The following is a 13,745-nucleotide window of genomic DNA, read 5'->3' on the forward strand; positions in this document are numbered from 1 at the left end:
CCTTTGTAGCTTGCAAAATGGCTTATGCTTATGAAATAAAGCTATAGATCAAAAAGGTAATGGCTACCAGTTGGAGAGTTGAGAGACAAAAGGAAAAAGAGGCAAGGAACAAACTGGTAATTATTGTAACCATTTTTAGAAACTAAGGGAGTAAAAGCTGGTTGCCAACTTGTTCATGCAAACCATTGAAACTGTATAAATAAAGATGGCTCAAGCTATCTGGGGCTACTTGTTTGAACAACATGTGGTCACAGTCTTTTCTTGGTGCTGACTTCAGACATCTTTCAACCCAGATCATTGAACTCTTCTGGAGCAAGGCATCCACCAGAACCTAGACTTCCAGCTAATGCTAAGGCATATATGACATCTCCTGAGCAGTGATGTCATGCAGCAGAGTACAGGTCCTTTACAGAGTGTACTCACTACATCTCTAGATACATTTTAAAAAGTGCACACCCTGTTTCCTGAATGTTATATTACAGAAACAAGGGTATGCTCACAATAATATTCTTCCTGACAAAACAAAGAGAAAATTGATAATTTGATTTATTTAACACAATGAATTCTAATGTACAATGGACATTTTTATTGCTTTTAAAAATTGTGCTTTTTTAAATTTTCCACTTCAAACTGGTATTACATTTACTTTTCACTCCAATTATTTTTTGAGCAATTTTAGACACTTTTTTTTTTCTGGTAGAGGCAAATGCACTTTCATTTCTCCAGCTTCTATGGTCCCCACTGTAGCATGAATCTTAAAAGTTTTTATTAATAAAATCAAACCTGAGCCAGATATTGGGGCGAACGCTGGAAGATCAGAGAGACAGAACAGGCCACAGCTAACCTCACCTTGCCAGTTCCTCAATTGATCCTGTTTCCTCAGACTGGAAGCCTCTGAGTCCTCATCCAGAATGAATCTCAGCTGAACTGCTGCGGCTCCAAAGCCTGAAACCTTAACCAGCCAAAAGCTTCTAGTTTCTGGTCTTCACGCCTTATATACCTTTGTGTTTTTGCCATCACTCCCTGGGATTAAAGGTTCACTTCCTGGGATTAAAGGCATGAGTCACCATGTCTGGCAGTTTCCAATGTGGCCTTGAACTCACAGAGATCCAGAGGGATTTCTACCTCTGGAATGCTAGGATTAAAGGTATGAGTACCACCATTTTCTAGCCTTTGTATCTAGTGGCTGTTTTGTCTCTGACTCCAGATAAGTTTATTAGGGTGCACAATATTTTGGGGAACACAATACCACCACACCCCACCCCTGCCCCTTTCATTGGATTGCAGCTCTCTTTAACACTGGCCTGATCTATTGTGCTGTGTCTGTGCTTCTTCTGTGGGACATGCTCTTGCTCTCTGTTTCTCTAGGTATTTCCTTTCCCCTGGATGCTTCTTCCATTTCTCTGTTTAAATCGTAACTGCTTTTCTGTTGCTCTTGCCCCTTACATCACCTTTAATAATGATGTACCTGGAATGGAAAGTTGGAGACAATACCCACAGTTCTGTTACCCATGATAAAGAAAATCACTGAGCTTCAACCCAAAAGGGGTCACGCCCATAAAGGTTGATGGTAACCTACAACCTGTTGATGTTACTGTGATTACCAGAGAGGTGGCTTTCTCTGTGAGGAAAGACATCGTCCCCTGACTGAGGTTAAAGCTTCTCATCTCGCTCTTTTTTTCTTACCACCTTTCTCCTGAAATCTTTGTTGTCACTCATGAGAGATAATTATTAAAGTATGGTAATATATTTTTGCTTATACACTTCACAATTTCCCACTAATTAACACATTGAACTTTTTACAAAATACATATTAAGTGCATTTATAGTGGCTGTACTATGGCAAACCTCTTCATTTCCCCACTATTTTCTAAGGCTGCTTGTTTATCTTCTGTTCTGTTTTCATATCCAGCTATCTTCCTTCATTCTGATGCTCTGTTTGTGTTCCTCTGCTCCCACTCCATCCACATTTGCTTGTAACAAAGCTGGTGCTCTGGATCCCACTCCCACCAAGCTGTGTCAGTGTGGTCACATCCTCTCCTCTCATTTTATGACTTGGAGGTTAGAGACTGGAGAACACTTGGCTACTGCTCAGCGACTTTTCAGGCATCTGCAATAGGAGGCTTTTCCTGTTCAGTTGTGGTCTGATATATTCCCAACTGACCCAGAACATGGCGCCAGCTTTTCAGACATAGATGACGCAAACAGTAGTTTATTACTAGCAGATACCCAGGACAGTTTCACCATATACGTAGAAGGTACTTCTGTAATTCCAAATTACAATTGCATCTAAAAGTTTTAGAGAGTATCTTAAGCAATATCTACTATCCCACATATAATGTATTTTGCTTTAATGATCTTTAGCTGTCAGTCCTGCTAGGGATTTCTTAATAGAAAGTTACACCATGTCTTATGTCCTGGAAGCTCAGTGTGTTACTGACTTCTACAATCCCCTGAGGAGGCAAATTTCCTTTAGTACTTTAACTGGGGACCTAAGTGGGTACACTGTTTTACTGAAGATTATTTAGGCTACGCTTTTTTTTTTTTTTTTTTTTTTGCTTTCAAGGACACTAATATCTTTGTGGTCACTTTTAAAAATGTGATCTTAATTATCTTGAATATTTCAATTGTGATGAGGCGTCTCTGAAATATAAACATTTGGATGTATCACTGTTCTAGGGACAGCTTACACATAGTAACCTCAGGGACAGCTTACACGTAGTAACCTCATCATTCCGAAAAGGAGCTATCAGCTTCCATGATGACTTGAGTGGCAGAGGGGAGATGTGGACAGCAAGAGCGGAGCATGGCTCTGCACTCATTGTTGCCCAAGTTACATGTTCCTCAGTTCATAGTTTTGTTCAGATTTTTTTCCCTCAAGCCTTTTAAAAAAATCTTGACAATACTAGACATTAGTATATTGTTTCCTTTAAAACACGACCAAAAAACAACAACAACAACAACAAACCACTAGATAACTTCCTTTTGGGGAATTCACATTCTGGGAAAAATTACATGAAGTATATATAGCCTCACCCAGTTTTAGATATAAGGTGTACCTTATTTTTTTATCTCTTTGTACTTTAATACAGGTAAAGTCACTCTTTTTCCTTTTACGTGGAATGTGTTATTCCCTTGAACATAAGGAAACTCACACACCTTAATCTTAGGAACTGTTCTTGCTCAGAGTGTCCTTGTCAATCAAAGCAACCAGTAGTATGAATGGGTAAGGTGTGTTCCTCTTTCTGCAGTATGCATACTGTAAAGTGTGATATAAGGTAGTCTGCACTTGCTCTGCAGTTGGAGAAGCTTCATCTACATGCCAGGCTGCACTAGGTTTATGCTTTTCTTCTAGAGTTGGACATAAACTCTACAGAGAACTCCACGCTTTTATTATTATCATGAATTATTCACTTTCTATGATGTTCAAATAACATCTTATCAGAAAATTTGAACGATACTATTTGTATCTCTGGAGGCTGTTTGTTTAAGTAAGCTGAGGGGAGGGCAAGATGAAGTTTAATGAATCTTTGTGCTTTGTGCATGCCAGAGGTTTTATTAAAAAATGATTAAACAAATGTTTAACCTGTTCATTTATTGCTTGCATTACAGTGTTTTAAGTGTGTGATGTATTATCAAGCATACTCATGGTCATTTTCCTTGATATTTATGTACTCTTACTTGAATATATTCCAATTAAAGAGTTTAATTACCATTAAAGTGATAATAGGATAAAGATAAGTTTTACAATGATAATTTAAAAAAAATATATAGCCCTTAGGAAGGTTTAAATGCCATTGGAATATAAAGCAAGAAATATATGCTTGTCAAATATATAGTATAAATAAATAATTTAGATGAAAATGGTTGATACATTTAACAAAGCCTCTACCAAATAATGAAGGGCTAAGGAGTGGTCGTTAGATTTGATGTACTTCATTGTATGTTGTAAGTAATTGCTATCCATAAAAATGCTTCGGCTTCTGTATAAGAAAAAGAGACGTTTTGACAGGGAGCACTGCGATGCACTGACAGCAAGAACAATCCCCGGCGACTGTCATCATCCTGCTCTTGAATTCACATCTAAACTCTGGGAGAAGTTAGACCTGCACAGTTGTTATTGAGCCATAGTCTGTCAAAGTGGCCACACTTCTCACTTATGAATAGAAGTATTATCCACATGCAGATTTACTCTACAGAAATCTAAATTTGCCGAGAATCTTTGTGTTTCAACGGGGAGGAGTCTAAAAAACCTCCCTGTCATCTTATGCTTATGCTAAAATTTCCCCTGAAATGTTTCTGACTAAATGAAAGTTGGATTTTTAGTAAAGAACAGATTGGTTTACATTTTACCCTTTAATTAATTAAATATTAGTAAAACTAAAAACAAAGGAAGTATAATTGAGATAATTACCCATGTACTACATTAAATTTGCATTTTATTTAATGTGCTCTCCTTAATGAAGGTAGTAGAAATCCAAGGGGATAATTATAGAAAATTCAGCTGAAAGTGACTTTTAAAATGAGGAAGTTTTTATTGCCTCACTGAAGAATGTCACAGAGTAACTACGGTGTTAACTTTAGTGGTTCTGTGGTGTTATAAGAAAGACTTCATGCTTTCCCCGGCAGTCCTCAGAACACTAGCCACTTCATTTTACTTGGCCCGGCCTGCCTGCAAGATAGATCAACACATGTTCACTCAACAGTATCTGAAAGAAAGAGAGACTAGTGGATGACCAAACCCACCAAAGAAAAAGAACTATTCCTGGAAGGTGTCGCATTGGCTAAGATTATATAAAAACCGATTATGTAATCTGCCAGGGAGATGGGAAATCGAATTTCCTTGTGGGCTCTAGACCACAGGGCATTTGCCCACTGAGGCTGATCAGAGGGCACCTTCCATGAGCACACTAGGAGGCTGAGTTCTCCAGTATGACTGAAGTTTTGTATCTAAGGAAAGTAGTAGGAATAATGGCTAGTTCAATAATCAACATTGTCTGGTGTGATTTTGGGCTTGAACTTTTCAATTCTGTTTCTTAAATTACTTTTTGTAAGTGGCATTATGTGATACACTTTTACACAATGCTGTAGTTGGCAAAGACTAATTTCTGCACTCAAGTCACTGCTTGAATTCTCTTGAAAGTGGAAAGATTATAAAAGCAGGGGTTTTCACTCTTCTATGGGTGGAGAAAAATCACCTCAAGTCATGTAACAAGCAAACATAGCAGTATACAAATTCTTGCACTCCTCCTCCTCCTTCCCTCAGTGTTCAAGATCAAACCCAGAACTTTAAACTTATGAGTCAAGTGCTTTACTCTGAGCTATATCCCTAACCATTTCTTACAATTAAGGTTATTTCTTTCTAATTATTCTAATTACTTGTATTTTATTTATTTTTAACCTACTGAGTCCAATTAGTGCTGCCCATATGCACAAGGGTGTGGGAAATCCACCGGGGCGAGGGCAACGTGCCAGTAGTCACCTCCCTAAAGAAGAGTGACTCTGCTTCCCTCCAATGGCTCAGAGAATGTCATGGATGAGGGAGTGGAAAGAATACAAGGGTCAGAGGATGGGAGGAGTGTTGTGAATCACTGTCTTCTGGATGTGAGTTGGCTTTTGCACACATGAACTCACAGAAACTGGTCACCCACAGAAGACCTGTACAAGATCAAGCCTGTTACAGTTCTAACCTCTGGCCTGGAAAAATGGCTCAACAGTTCAGAGCATCTCTACTCTTCCAGAGGATCTGAATTGAGTTTCCAGCACCTGCATCAGTTAGCTTACAGCCCCATGCGCAGGAGTTAGGTACCAAAACCCCCTCCACCCCGTGAAGCCTTTTTATGCACCTGATCCATGACTTTCTTCCTGCAGTAACCAGGATGTCTTCTTTACAGTTAATAACAATTAGCAATGTAAATTTATGTGTATAAATACTAGTTTAAACATTTTGGTCTTCTATTACATAATGATTTTAATGGAAATGGCTGTAGAAAATAAGTCCTGGGTTCAGATTAACACTGAGAGTTTCTTGAAGGAAGTGCAATGATGGTTATAGATTACCTGGATAAATGCCATTGGTTTAAAGAGCTTCAAATTAGTGCTGTAAAAGGCCCTGCATTGCAATGACAGCTGAAGGATTTGGAGGACAGCATGGAAGTGCTCATGGTGGAATCAGTAACTGTGAGGCTGAAAAATATGATTTTAATAGTTTTCCTAAAATTGCTATGATAAGCCAATAAGGTTCACTAATGTTATTAAAATAGAGACAATGAGAAGAAATACCATTATTATCAACTACCCTTTCTCTACCTTTAGATATAAATCTTTGGGAAAATCAAGTCATAAATAAATATATTACTGACCCACTTATTTAAATGTAATTGTGTTTTATCACTTACCAAGTCATTTAATTTACTGTCTTTACCATACTAGAATCATAATTAGATGAAAATAATTTTAGTACATAATCCCCCAAAGTTGCAGTGTTGAGATGGCTATTCTTGGTTGTCAACTTGACTGCATCTGGAATTAACTAAAACCCAAATGTCTGAGCACACCTGTGAGGGAATTTTTCTTAATTAAATCATTTGAAGTGGGAAGACCCACTTCTAATCCAGATTTGAAGTGGGAAATTACAGTTTTAATCCAGAACTTTTGAGGTGGGACGATCTACCTCAGCCTATATAAAGGATATGAAAAAAGGAAGCTTGCTCTCTCTTTGCCTGCTTGCCCACACTCTCACTAGCAAATCTATTCCTCCACTGGCATTAGGGCCTGCTTCTTGGGAATTCTGGCACATATTGAAGACCAACTAAGATATCCAGCCTCATGGACTGAACAACTACTAGATTCTTGCCTTCCGTTTGTAGACAGCTATTGTTGGACTAGCTGGAACATAGCCTGTAAGCCATTCTAATAAATCCCACATATATAATTAATATAAACATATTATATATACACATATATATATATATACACATGTGACATGTATACACATATGTACATATTATTTCTCGTATACATGTGTGTGTGTATATATGGGCATACACACATATATGGTTCTCATATATATATATATATATATATATATGTATATATGAGAATCTTGACTAACACTAGTGTCATTTCAGAAGAACAGAGACCAACTTGGTAGATGTTTGAGTCGTCCCAGTTACAGGTGTGTTGGACCTCTGTAAGACCATAGCATCTTCTATGCCTCCATCCTCCAACAGCTGGGTGTTCTGAAGTATGCCAAAGCTTGTCCAATCTGATTGAACCAGAAAACCCTATACCTGTCTTACCACTGTGACTTGATATTTCCACATCACCCCAGGTCATATGGCCCTGTATCTACACGTTCCTGTTCTTCTCAATGCTACTCATTTACCTTGAATACTGGGACATGGGTGGCCACCTGTCCCGGTTTCTCTGAGACATGTGACTTTCGACTCTAGAACTCCAGCAGTCTTGGGTAAACTGGGATGACTGAGTCATTAATCAATCACCTTCCTTAAAAAATATATATATTTTTTAATGTATGGGTGTTTTGTGTGCTTGTATGTCTGTGCACCATGTGCATGTGTGATGTCTGAAGAGGAACTGGATTGCAGATGGTTGTAAACTGCCATGTTGGTGCAGGTCCTCTAGACGAGCAGCCAGTACTCTTAACTGCTGAATAATCTCTGCAGTTCCTATCAACCATATTCTCACTCATGCTAAGCCAGTTCTCTTAAATTGCTTTTGCCCATTGACATACACATTCATACACTCATTATATATTCATGACTGAGGGATAGTTTGCAAGTTTTATGCATGTGGGGACCACATCTCTTTAACTATTTTCTAGTATTTAGATTGCTCATTTAATAAAGTAAATCATAAAATTACAAATTTTAAGCGTTATACAAATTTCTTTAGTTTAACTAAATAAAACAATGAAGCTCAATGTTAGGGGAGGCTTGGGTCCAAGCTCCTACCCTGTCTCTGCTAATGACATATATGTTTACCTAACCTTTCTGATTTTCAACTTATGTGTAAAGGGAAGTTGCAAATACTGCCTTCCCTCTGGGAATATTACAAGCCTCAAAATCCGGACAGAGTAGCACTTTGTCTAACCAGTAGTTCACAGCATTTATTGCATGGTAGATGTTAATAAGTCATTACAATAGATTCATTGTACTCTTCCATGTCCTGTTTCTTTTAGGGAGTTTATGTCAAACCAGGCAAAAGCTGTTATTAAAACTACTGATGGTTGTTTGCAGCTTCAGCTTGGCCCCAACAGACTTTTGCATTCAGCGGCTGTATCAGAAGGGTCAGGCCTTCAAGATTGTTCTACACATCAAACAGCATCAGATCACGGCCAGGAAGAATCATCAAACCCAGATAGCTGCAGATCCAAGAGTAAAAACAATTCTTGTTTTATGTCGCCATCCAAGAGAAACAGACCTGTCAGTGTGCCAGTGGGTCAGCCGAGGTAATCAAAGCCATTCGCTGTTTTTTTTAACCAACTGTTGAAGCTCTTTTATTTGACCAAAATTTATAGTGATTCCATTGACTATTTCAGACATTAAAACATAGCGTATCGTTTGGATTGGGGTTCTGTTTTCTGTTGTTACTGGATTTTTACTTTGACTACACTGGAGTCAGAATGTGGCTAATTACATATTCGAAACCATGAAATACACTCCAACCTAGGTCATCAAAAACTGAAAAGAACACTGGAGGCAGAGTCGTTGCTTAGAAGACATTTATTTGAAATAGAAATGTAAATCTGGTATTTAACGAATATTTTGGAGCAGAATCAGACAGAAGTGTAGTTATAAAACCAGCTAGTACATACATTTTTAGAGTAGCATAGACTGTTAACTCAAGAGGTAATGGGCAGAAGAAAAGGGGCTGAAGACGAAAACTAGGTTAGGTGTTTGAGTAGACATGTAGACTGTGGTTTTAACTTAATTTATTTCAAGTTTTTATTTCAAAATGTTGATTTTTATAGCCTTGTAAATGAAAATTATTAGAGAATTCTGAATGAAATATTTTTGACAGTTTACCATGTACTTTTGAAAAAATCAAAACTAGTTTTGACTGAAGATAAAAACATAGAAATCTTAACTCTTTCTGCCCCCCCATTTGAGATTGTAAAAATATAGGCAATAAAGTTAGCTTTTGAATTCAAGTTTTCATCATAATAAACCTATTTGAGTTTCTTATATCCATTAAAAATTGAACTTTCTTTCATAAGTGCAAACACTTGTGGGAAAATCTTAGCCATTTAACATCCCATGATATTAAGCCCCTACTATTGTTTTGGCTGTCAAAACATGGCAGGTGTCTGACTGGCTCTCATTCTTCATGTCCATAATCTAAAAAAGAATGCTCTGGGGTTTTACTAGTAAATGGCCAGAACGATTCATTCTGAGAGAGGAACAACCTTGGCAAACATCCTATTGTGTGTTTGGATACTGAAACAATGTTGATCTCATTGTATCAAAAGTTTTGTTGTGGGATCTTCTTATTTGTAGGAACAATTTTAAGGGCTTCTATTAGAGAATTGTGAGATAGCATTTTTAAAAAAGTTTTAAGTAATTAACACGCACCAAGTTTTGTGGGTTTTTTTTTTCTTTTAGATCATCAGAGTCCTCTCTAAAATTGAAGTCACCCCATAATTGCCAAGGATTGTCTCAGAGATATGAACTTCAACCAAGAGTCATTAAGGTGACAGCTTACAAAAATGGATCTGGAACAGCCTTTGCCAAAGTTACTGCACCAACCATCGCCTTGGTAACTAATATCCCAACATTTTCAATTATTTATCTCTTATTCTCTTTATAATACAAACAAATATGAAAGGCAATTATTGCGTTAAAATCTTGTGTAAATCTGAACCTGTACATTGCTTATATAGTCATAGGAATTTTACTACTTCTTTTTTTAAAGTAAACATAATACTGTGGTTAGTAATTAAGCAGATTAATTAAACAAATACAATGGTTATACATTTTGGAGAGTTATTAAAGCACAGAATGTTTATAAATAAAACTAGACAATAATGAGATAGTTTTCCCATTTGATTTGTTTTTTGTTTCCACAGTCTTAGATACTGAGAAACAGTCATAGCACTGATTGAGTTCCTTAGTCTGATATGTGACTCAATTGGCCTATTTTTATTCTGTGGGCATATGCTGTTTTCTTTGTAAATCACTGTGTTGTACCTGTGACTTTCTTCTAGTTGCTGGAAACGTGCACACACAAGCTGAATCTGAACATGGCCGCACGACGAGTGTTCCTGGCAGACGGCACGGAAGCCCTCAAACCTGAAGATATACCCCATGAAGCCAACGTTTACGTTTCAACAGGAGAGCCCTTTTTAGATCCATTCAAAAAAATTAGAGGTAAAAAGGAAAAAGAAATACCAAACTCCTCCACAATAAATTGCTTAAGGAGTGCAATTAAAAAATGATTTTCTTCCTGTCTTTTTTGCATGGTTTAACAAAACTAATGTTTACGCATTTACAGCTCAGTAAGAGGATAATGTGCTTAATGAAAGAAAAATCCACTGACAGCCACGTTTATTGCCCTTCATTAGCATTGGTGCTTAATTTAATATAGATCTGAAAAGACATTAGGGAGCCTGCAGGAGGTTAAATGGTGAAAATATAATAAATTAAATCAGAGATTATTGAATTTACTGTTTAGTTTCTGTGACACTCAGCAGACATAATTCATTAGATGTATGCTCTCAGAAAATAGTTCAGAGTTTCCAAGATCATCTTTTCACTTACACTCTTGGTCTTTTTTCAGATGGTATTAACATAATTAAGAAATTGTGGCAAGTAACGAACAAATAATTCTATGAACATGTGAGTCTCCCAGTAACGTTACTCATAAAGTAAATGCTATAGCTCAATTTAATATTTTAACCTCTAAATATTTATGTATTTATACATAGAATCTCAGACAAAGTTCCTGCTCAGGGTTTTCTCCCATGTCCTTATATTTAAGATTTTGGAAATGTAAAGATTTTCTAAAAATAAAAAGTCTTTTCTCAACATGAAATAACACATTTTAAAAAAGAAAGGAAAGTAGCAGCATTTTCAATCCTTCTTCCAAGCATGTTGTACGGAGAGCTCGTTATCCAGTGTTCCACACAATGGACTTTAGGTAATGGAAGAGACAGCCTCATTGTAAGAACCAGTGTGTCTGAATGCTGTGCCCCCGATGCTCTGATACCACATTAGAAGCAATTTCTCTGCCACTCTTGTAAAGTTGGGGGAGCAAAGGCAAGCCTAGACAGTGAGTGTATAAACCAAAGAAAACTAATTCTAGAGTTCATTATCGAGGAGACGATGGAAGTCCCCCATGCATTAATGTTACTGTATGAGATAACACTAGAATTTTTTAATCATGTTGGTAACACTTGATCATCAGAAACAAGCAGTTTCTTAAATTGGGACACTGTGGCACCTATAAAGGGAGCTGTTGGCATAGCACTCACTGTGCAATGATGCAGATTTACATGCTTTCAGATTTTGCTTTAACTTTAGACAGTGGTTATCTTATTTTATATCCATAGAAACATTTGCTTACACAAAACAGTTTGATAGGCAAATGTTTCCATAATTTTAAAAACTTCATATATTTATGCACTATCTCTGTGCTAAAATCTTTGATTAGTTTTATAAAGATAAGAAATTCTTACCTTCTAGTGAATAATGGTATCACAAAAAAGACATATAAAGATTGTCTCTGTAGGTAAACTAAGAGAAAAAAAATTCCTGGACATGTATACACAAAATAATGATGTCATATTTTTAACGATTCCTGGTGGATGTTTTTTAAATGTACAAGCTAGTTTCTTCTCCCTTCCTCATTTTATCTTTTTTTTTCAAAGCCAAGTCCAGAGCAACAACAACAACAACAAACTTGTCTGCTTTGTCCGCTCATCTTTGGCTGTGTTTCACTGTGACATGCACTGCTGTTCTTTCAGCACCAAAATGTTGGCACACACTCCTGAAAATTTCACACCATCTCTTGCTGGATCAGCAAGCTTAACCCACCAAAATCTGGTGTTGTGCAATGGTTTTTGACTGATAATCAATCTTTATGCTGCTCGACAGTTGTTACTGGGACACGGAGCAGAGCAGGTGGCAGATGTGTCTTGTCTGTTGAGAGAAGAAATTGTAGGTGAGCTTGGACACAGACTAGCACATCACATGTCCATTAAAAAGATGTAGGATAAGTACAATGGGGGAAAGCCACCATCTAATTATTCTCACAGATAAGCCTGAATAAACACTGACATTTGGTTACTTTCAAAATGTTGAGAACATAAATGATTTTATACACACACACACACACACACACACACACACACACACACACACGCACGCGGTGGTGCTGAACTTACAGGTATACTGTGAAAATAAACAATGTGTGAATGACATTGAAAACAGAAAACAAGCTTAGCAAAGCATTGCTGAGGGCAAGCAGCAAAGCCACACTGGCCAGCGTCAGTGTTAGTGACACAGCCTTCTCAGCTGCATGTGTGGTTTACAGACAGTCAGCACAGAGGCACCAGTCAGTGACCTGGCATTATTTTAACTTACTTTCATTCTTGCAGCAGCTTATAGGAGATTTCTATGTGCCTGCAAGGAACCAGCCAGATCAGAGGAGATGAAAGTAAGGGCTAACAGTTGTCTAGCTGCTTTTTATTTTTAACCATTCTTTCGTCTCTGATTTAAATTCAGTTTACTTCAATTCAATAAAAACTCAAGCCAATGAGCATTTTTATTGTGTGCCTACTATGTGTTTAGCCCTGGCATAGGGATAGAGGTCCAGGACTCTGCAGAGCTTAACAAGGTCTGTACGTCATAATGTGAATACTTAGTAATAGAAACACAATTCAACAGTGTATATCAAATGGGTTCTCCCAGGAAAAATATTTATCATTTTATTTCTCCCACAGGAAGGTCAAATAAGTCAGCATAATATTTTGGCAATTATATTTCCATATTTTATTGGTTTTCTTACTAAGGTTTAGAAAATCAGTGTAGGTAGTGAAAATTGCCTCTTATGGAAAGTAACCCCGAATTTACTAAGAAAAAAGCCCCAGCACTTGTCTGATGGTTTACACTGTTCATTGTCCCTTTGAGTATCATTGCTGATAGCCAGTGTTACTGCCTGTGAATGACTAAGAGAGCTGTCCACACACCTCAGAATACAGAGTGGTCATTTAGAGGTCATGCCAAGGTTAAGACTGACTGGAAGCATTTCCTGTTAAAATGTAGAATTAAACTATTTCCTGTATTTTGAATTGAATACCTAATCAGAGAGATTAGGATGGAAGATTAAAAGAAAAATGGAAAAATCATAAAAATAGAAATGTTTTATATAAAGATTATTCATGAAGATGTCTTACTAGCTCTTTTAATTCCACCATGGGGCAATTCTGATATTTATTAATGATCATATCAGAAAGACGCCTTTAAACAAGTTCTGGTTATATTGTTTAGATTTTATTCAGTTTTCCATAGTATCTGCTTGGTGTCAGTAAAGAGAAAAATTCCTGTTTACAATCCATGTGGTTTTTAAGAGTTCATCTACTTAATATTTGTTAAAGTTACAGGCAGTGCCCTGGTATGACTTAAGTATTAGAAAGAGGATCAGGCCAAGTTCTATTGTGTGGAATCTGATTGTAAGAGTTTGTCGTCCTGTGTTTTCACCTCTTCAGATATGATACTCTGCTA

At 37.1% G+C, this 13,745-nt stretch overlaps 1 protein-coding gene across 1 annotated transcript in view; it reads left to right on the top strand.

Moving 5' to 3' along the window:
- The window catches only part of Dcdc1 (doublecortin domain containing 1), a gene marked incomplete at its 5' end in the record, with an annotated part of 398,886 nt that overhangs the window by 32,381 nt on the left and 352,760 nt on the right, over window positions 1-13,745 (top strand). Inside the window, 3 exons of the mRNA XM_059258913.1 lie at window positions 8,204-8,473; window positions 9,627-9,780; window positions 10,229-10,391. Coding sequence (XP_059114896.1) covers window positions 8,204-8,473; window positions 9,627-9,780; window positions 10,229-10,391 — 587 coding nt within the window. The remainder of the gene's footprint in view (window positions 1-8,203; window positions 8,474-9,626; window positions 9,781-10,228; window positions 10,392-13,745) is intronic.

The sequence above is a fragment of the Peromyscus eremicus genome, chromosome 4, assembly GCF_949786415.1.
Source record: "Peromyscus eremicus chromosome 4, PerEre_H2_v1, whole genome shotgun sequence".
NCBI lineage: Eukaryota > Metazoa > Chordata > Mammalia > Rodentia > Cricetidae > Peromyscus > Peromyscus eremicus.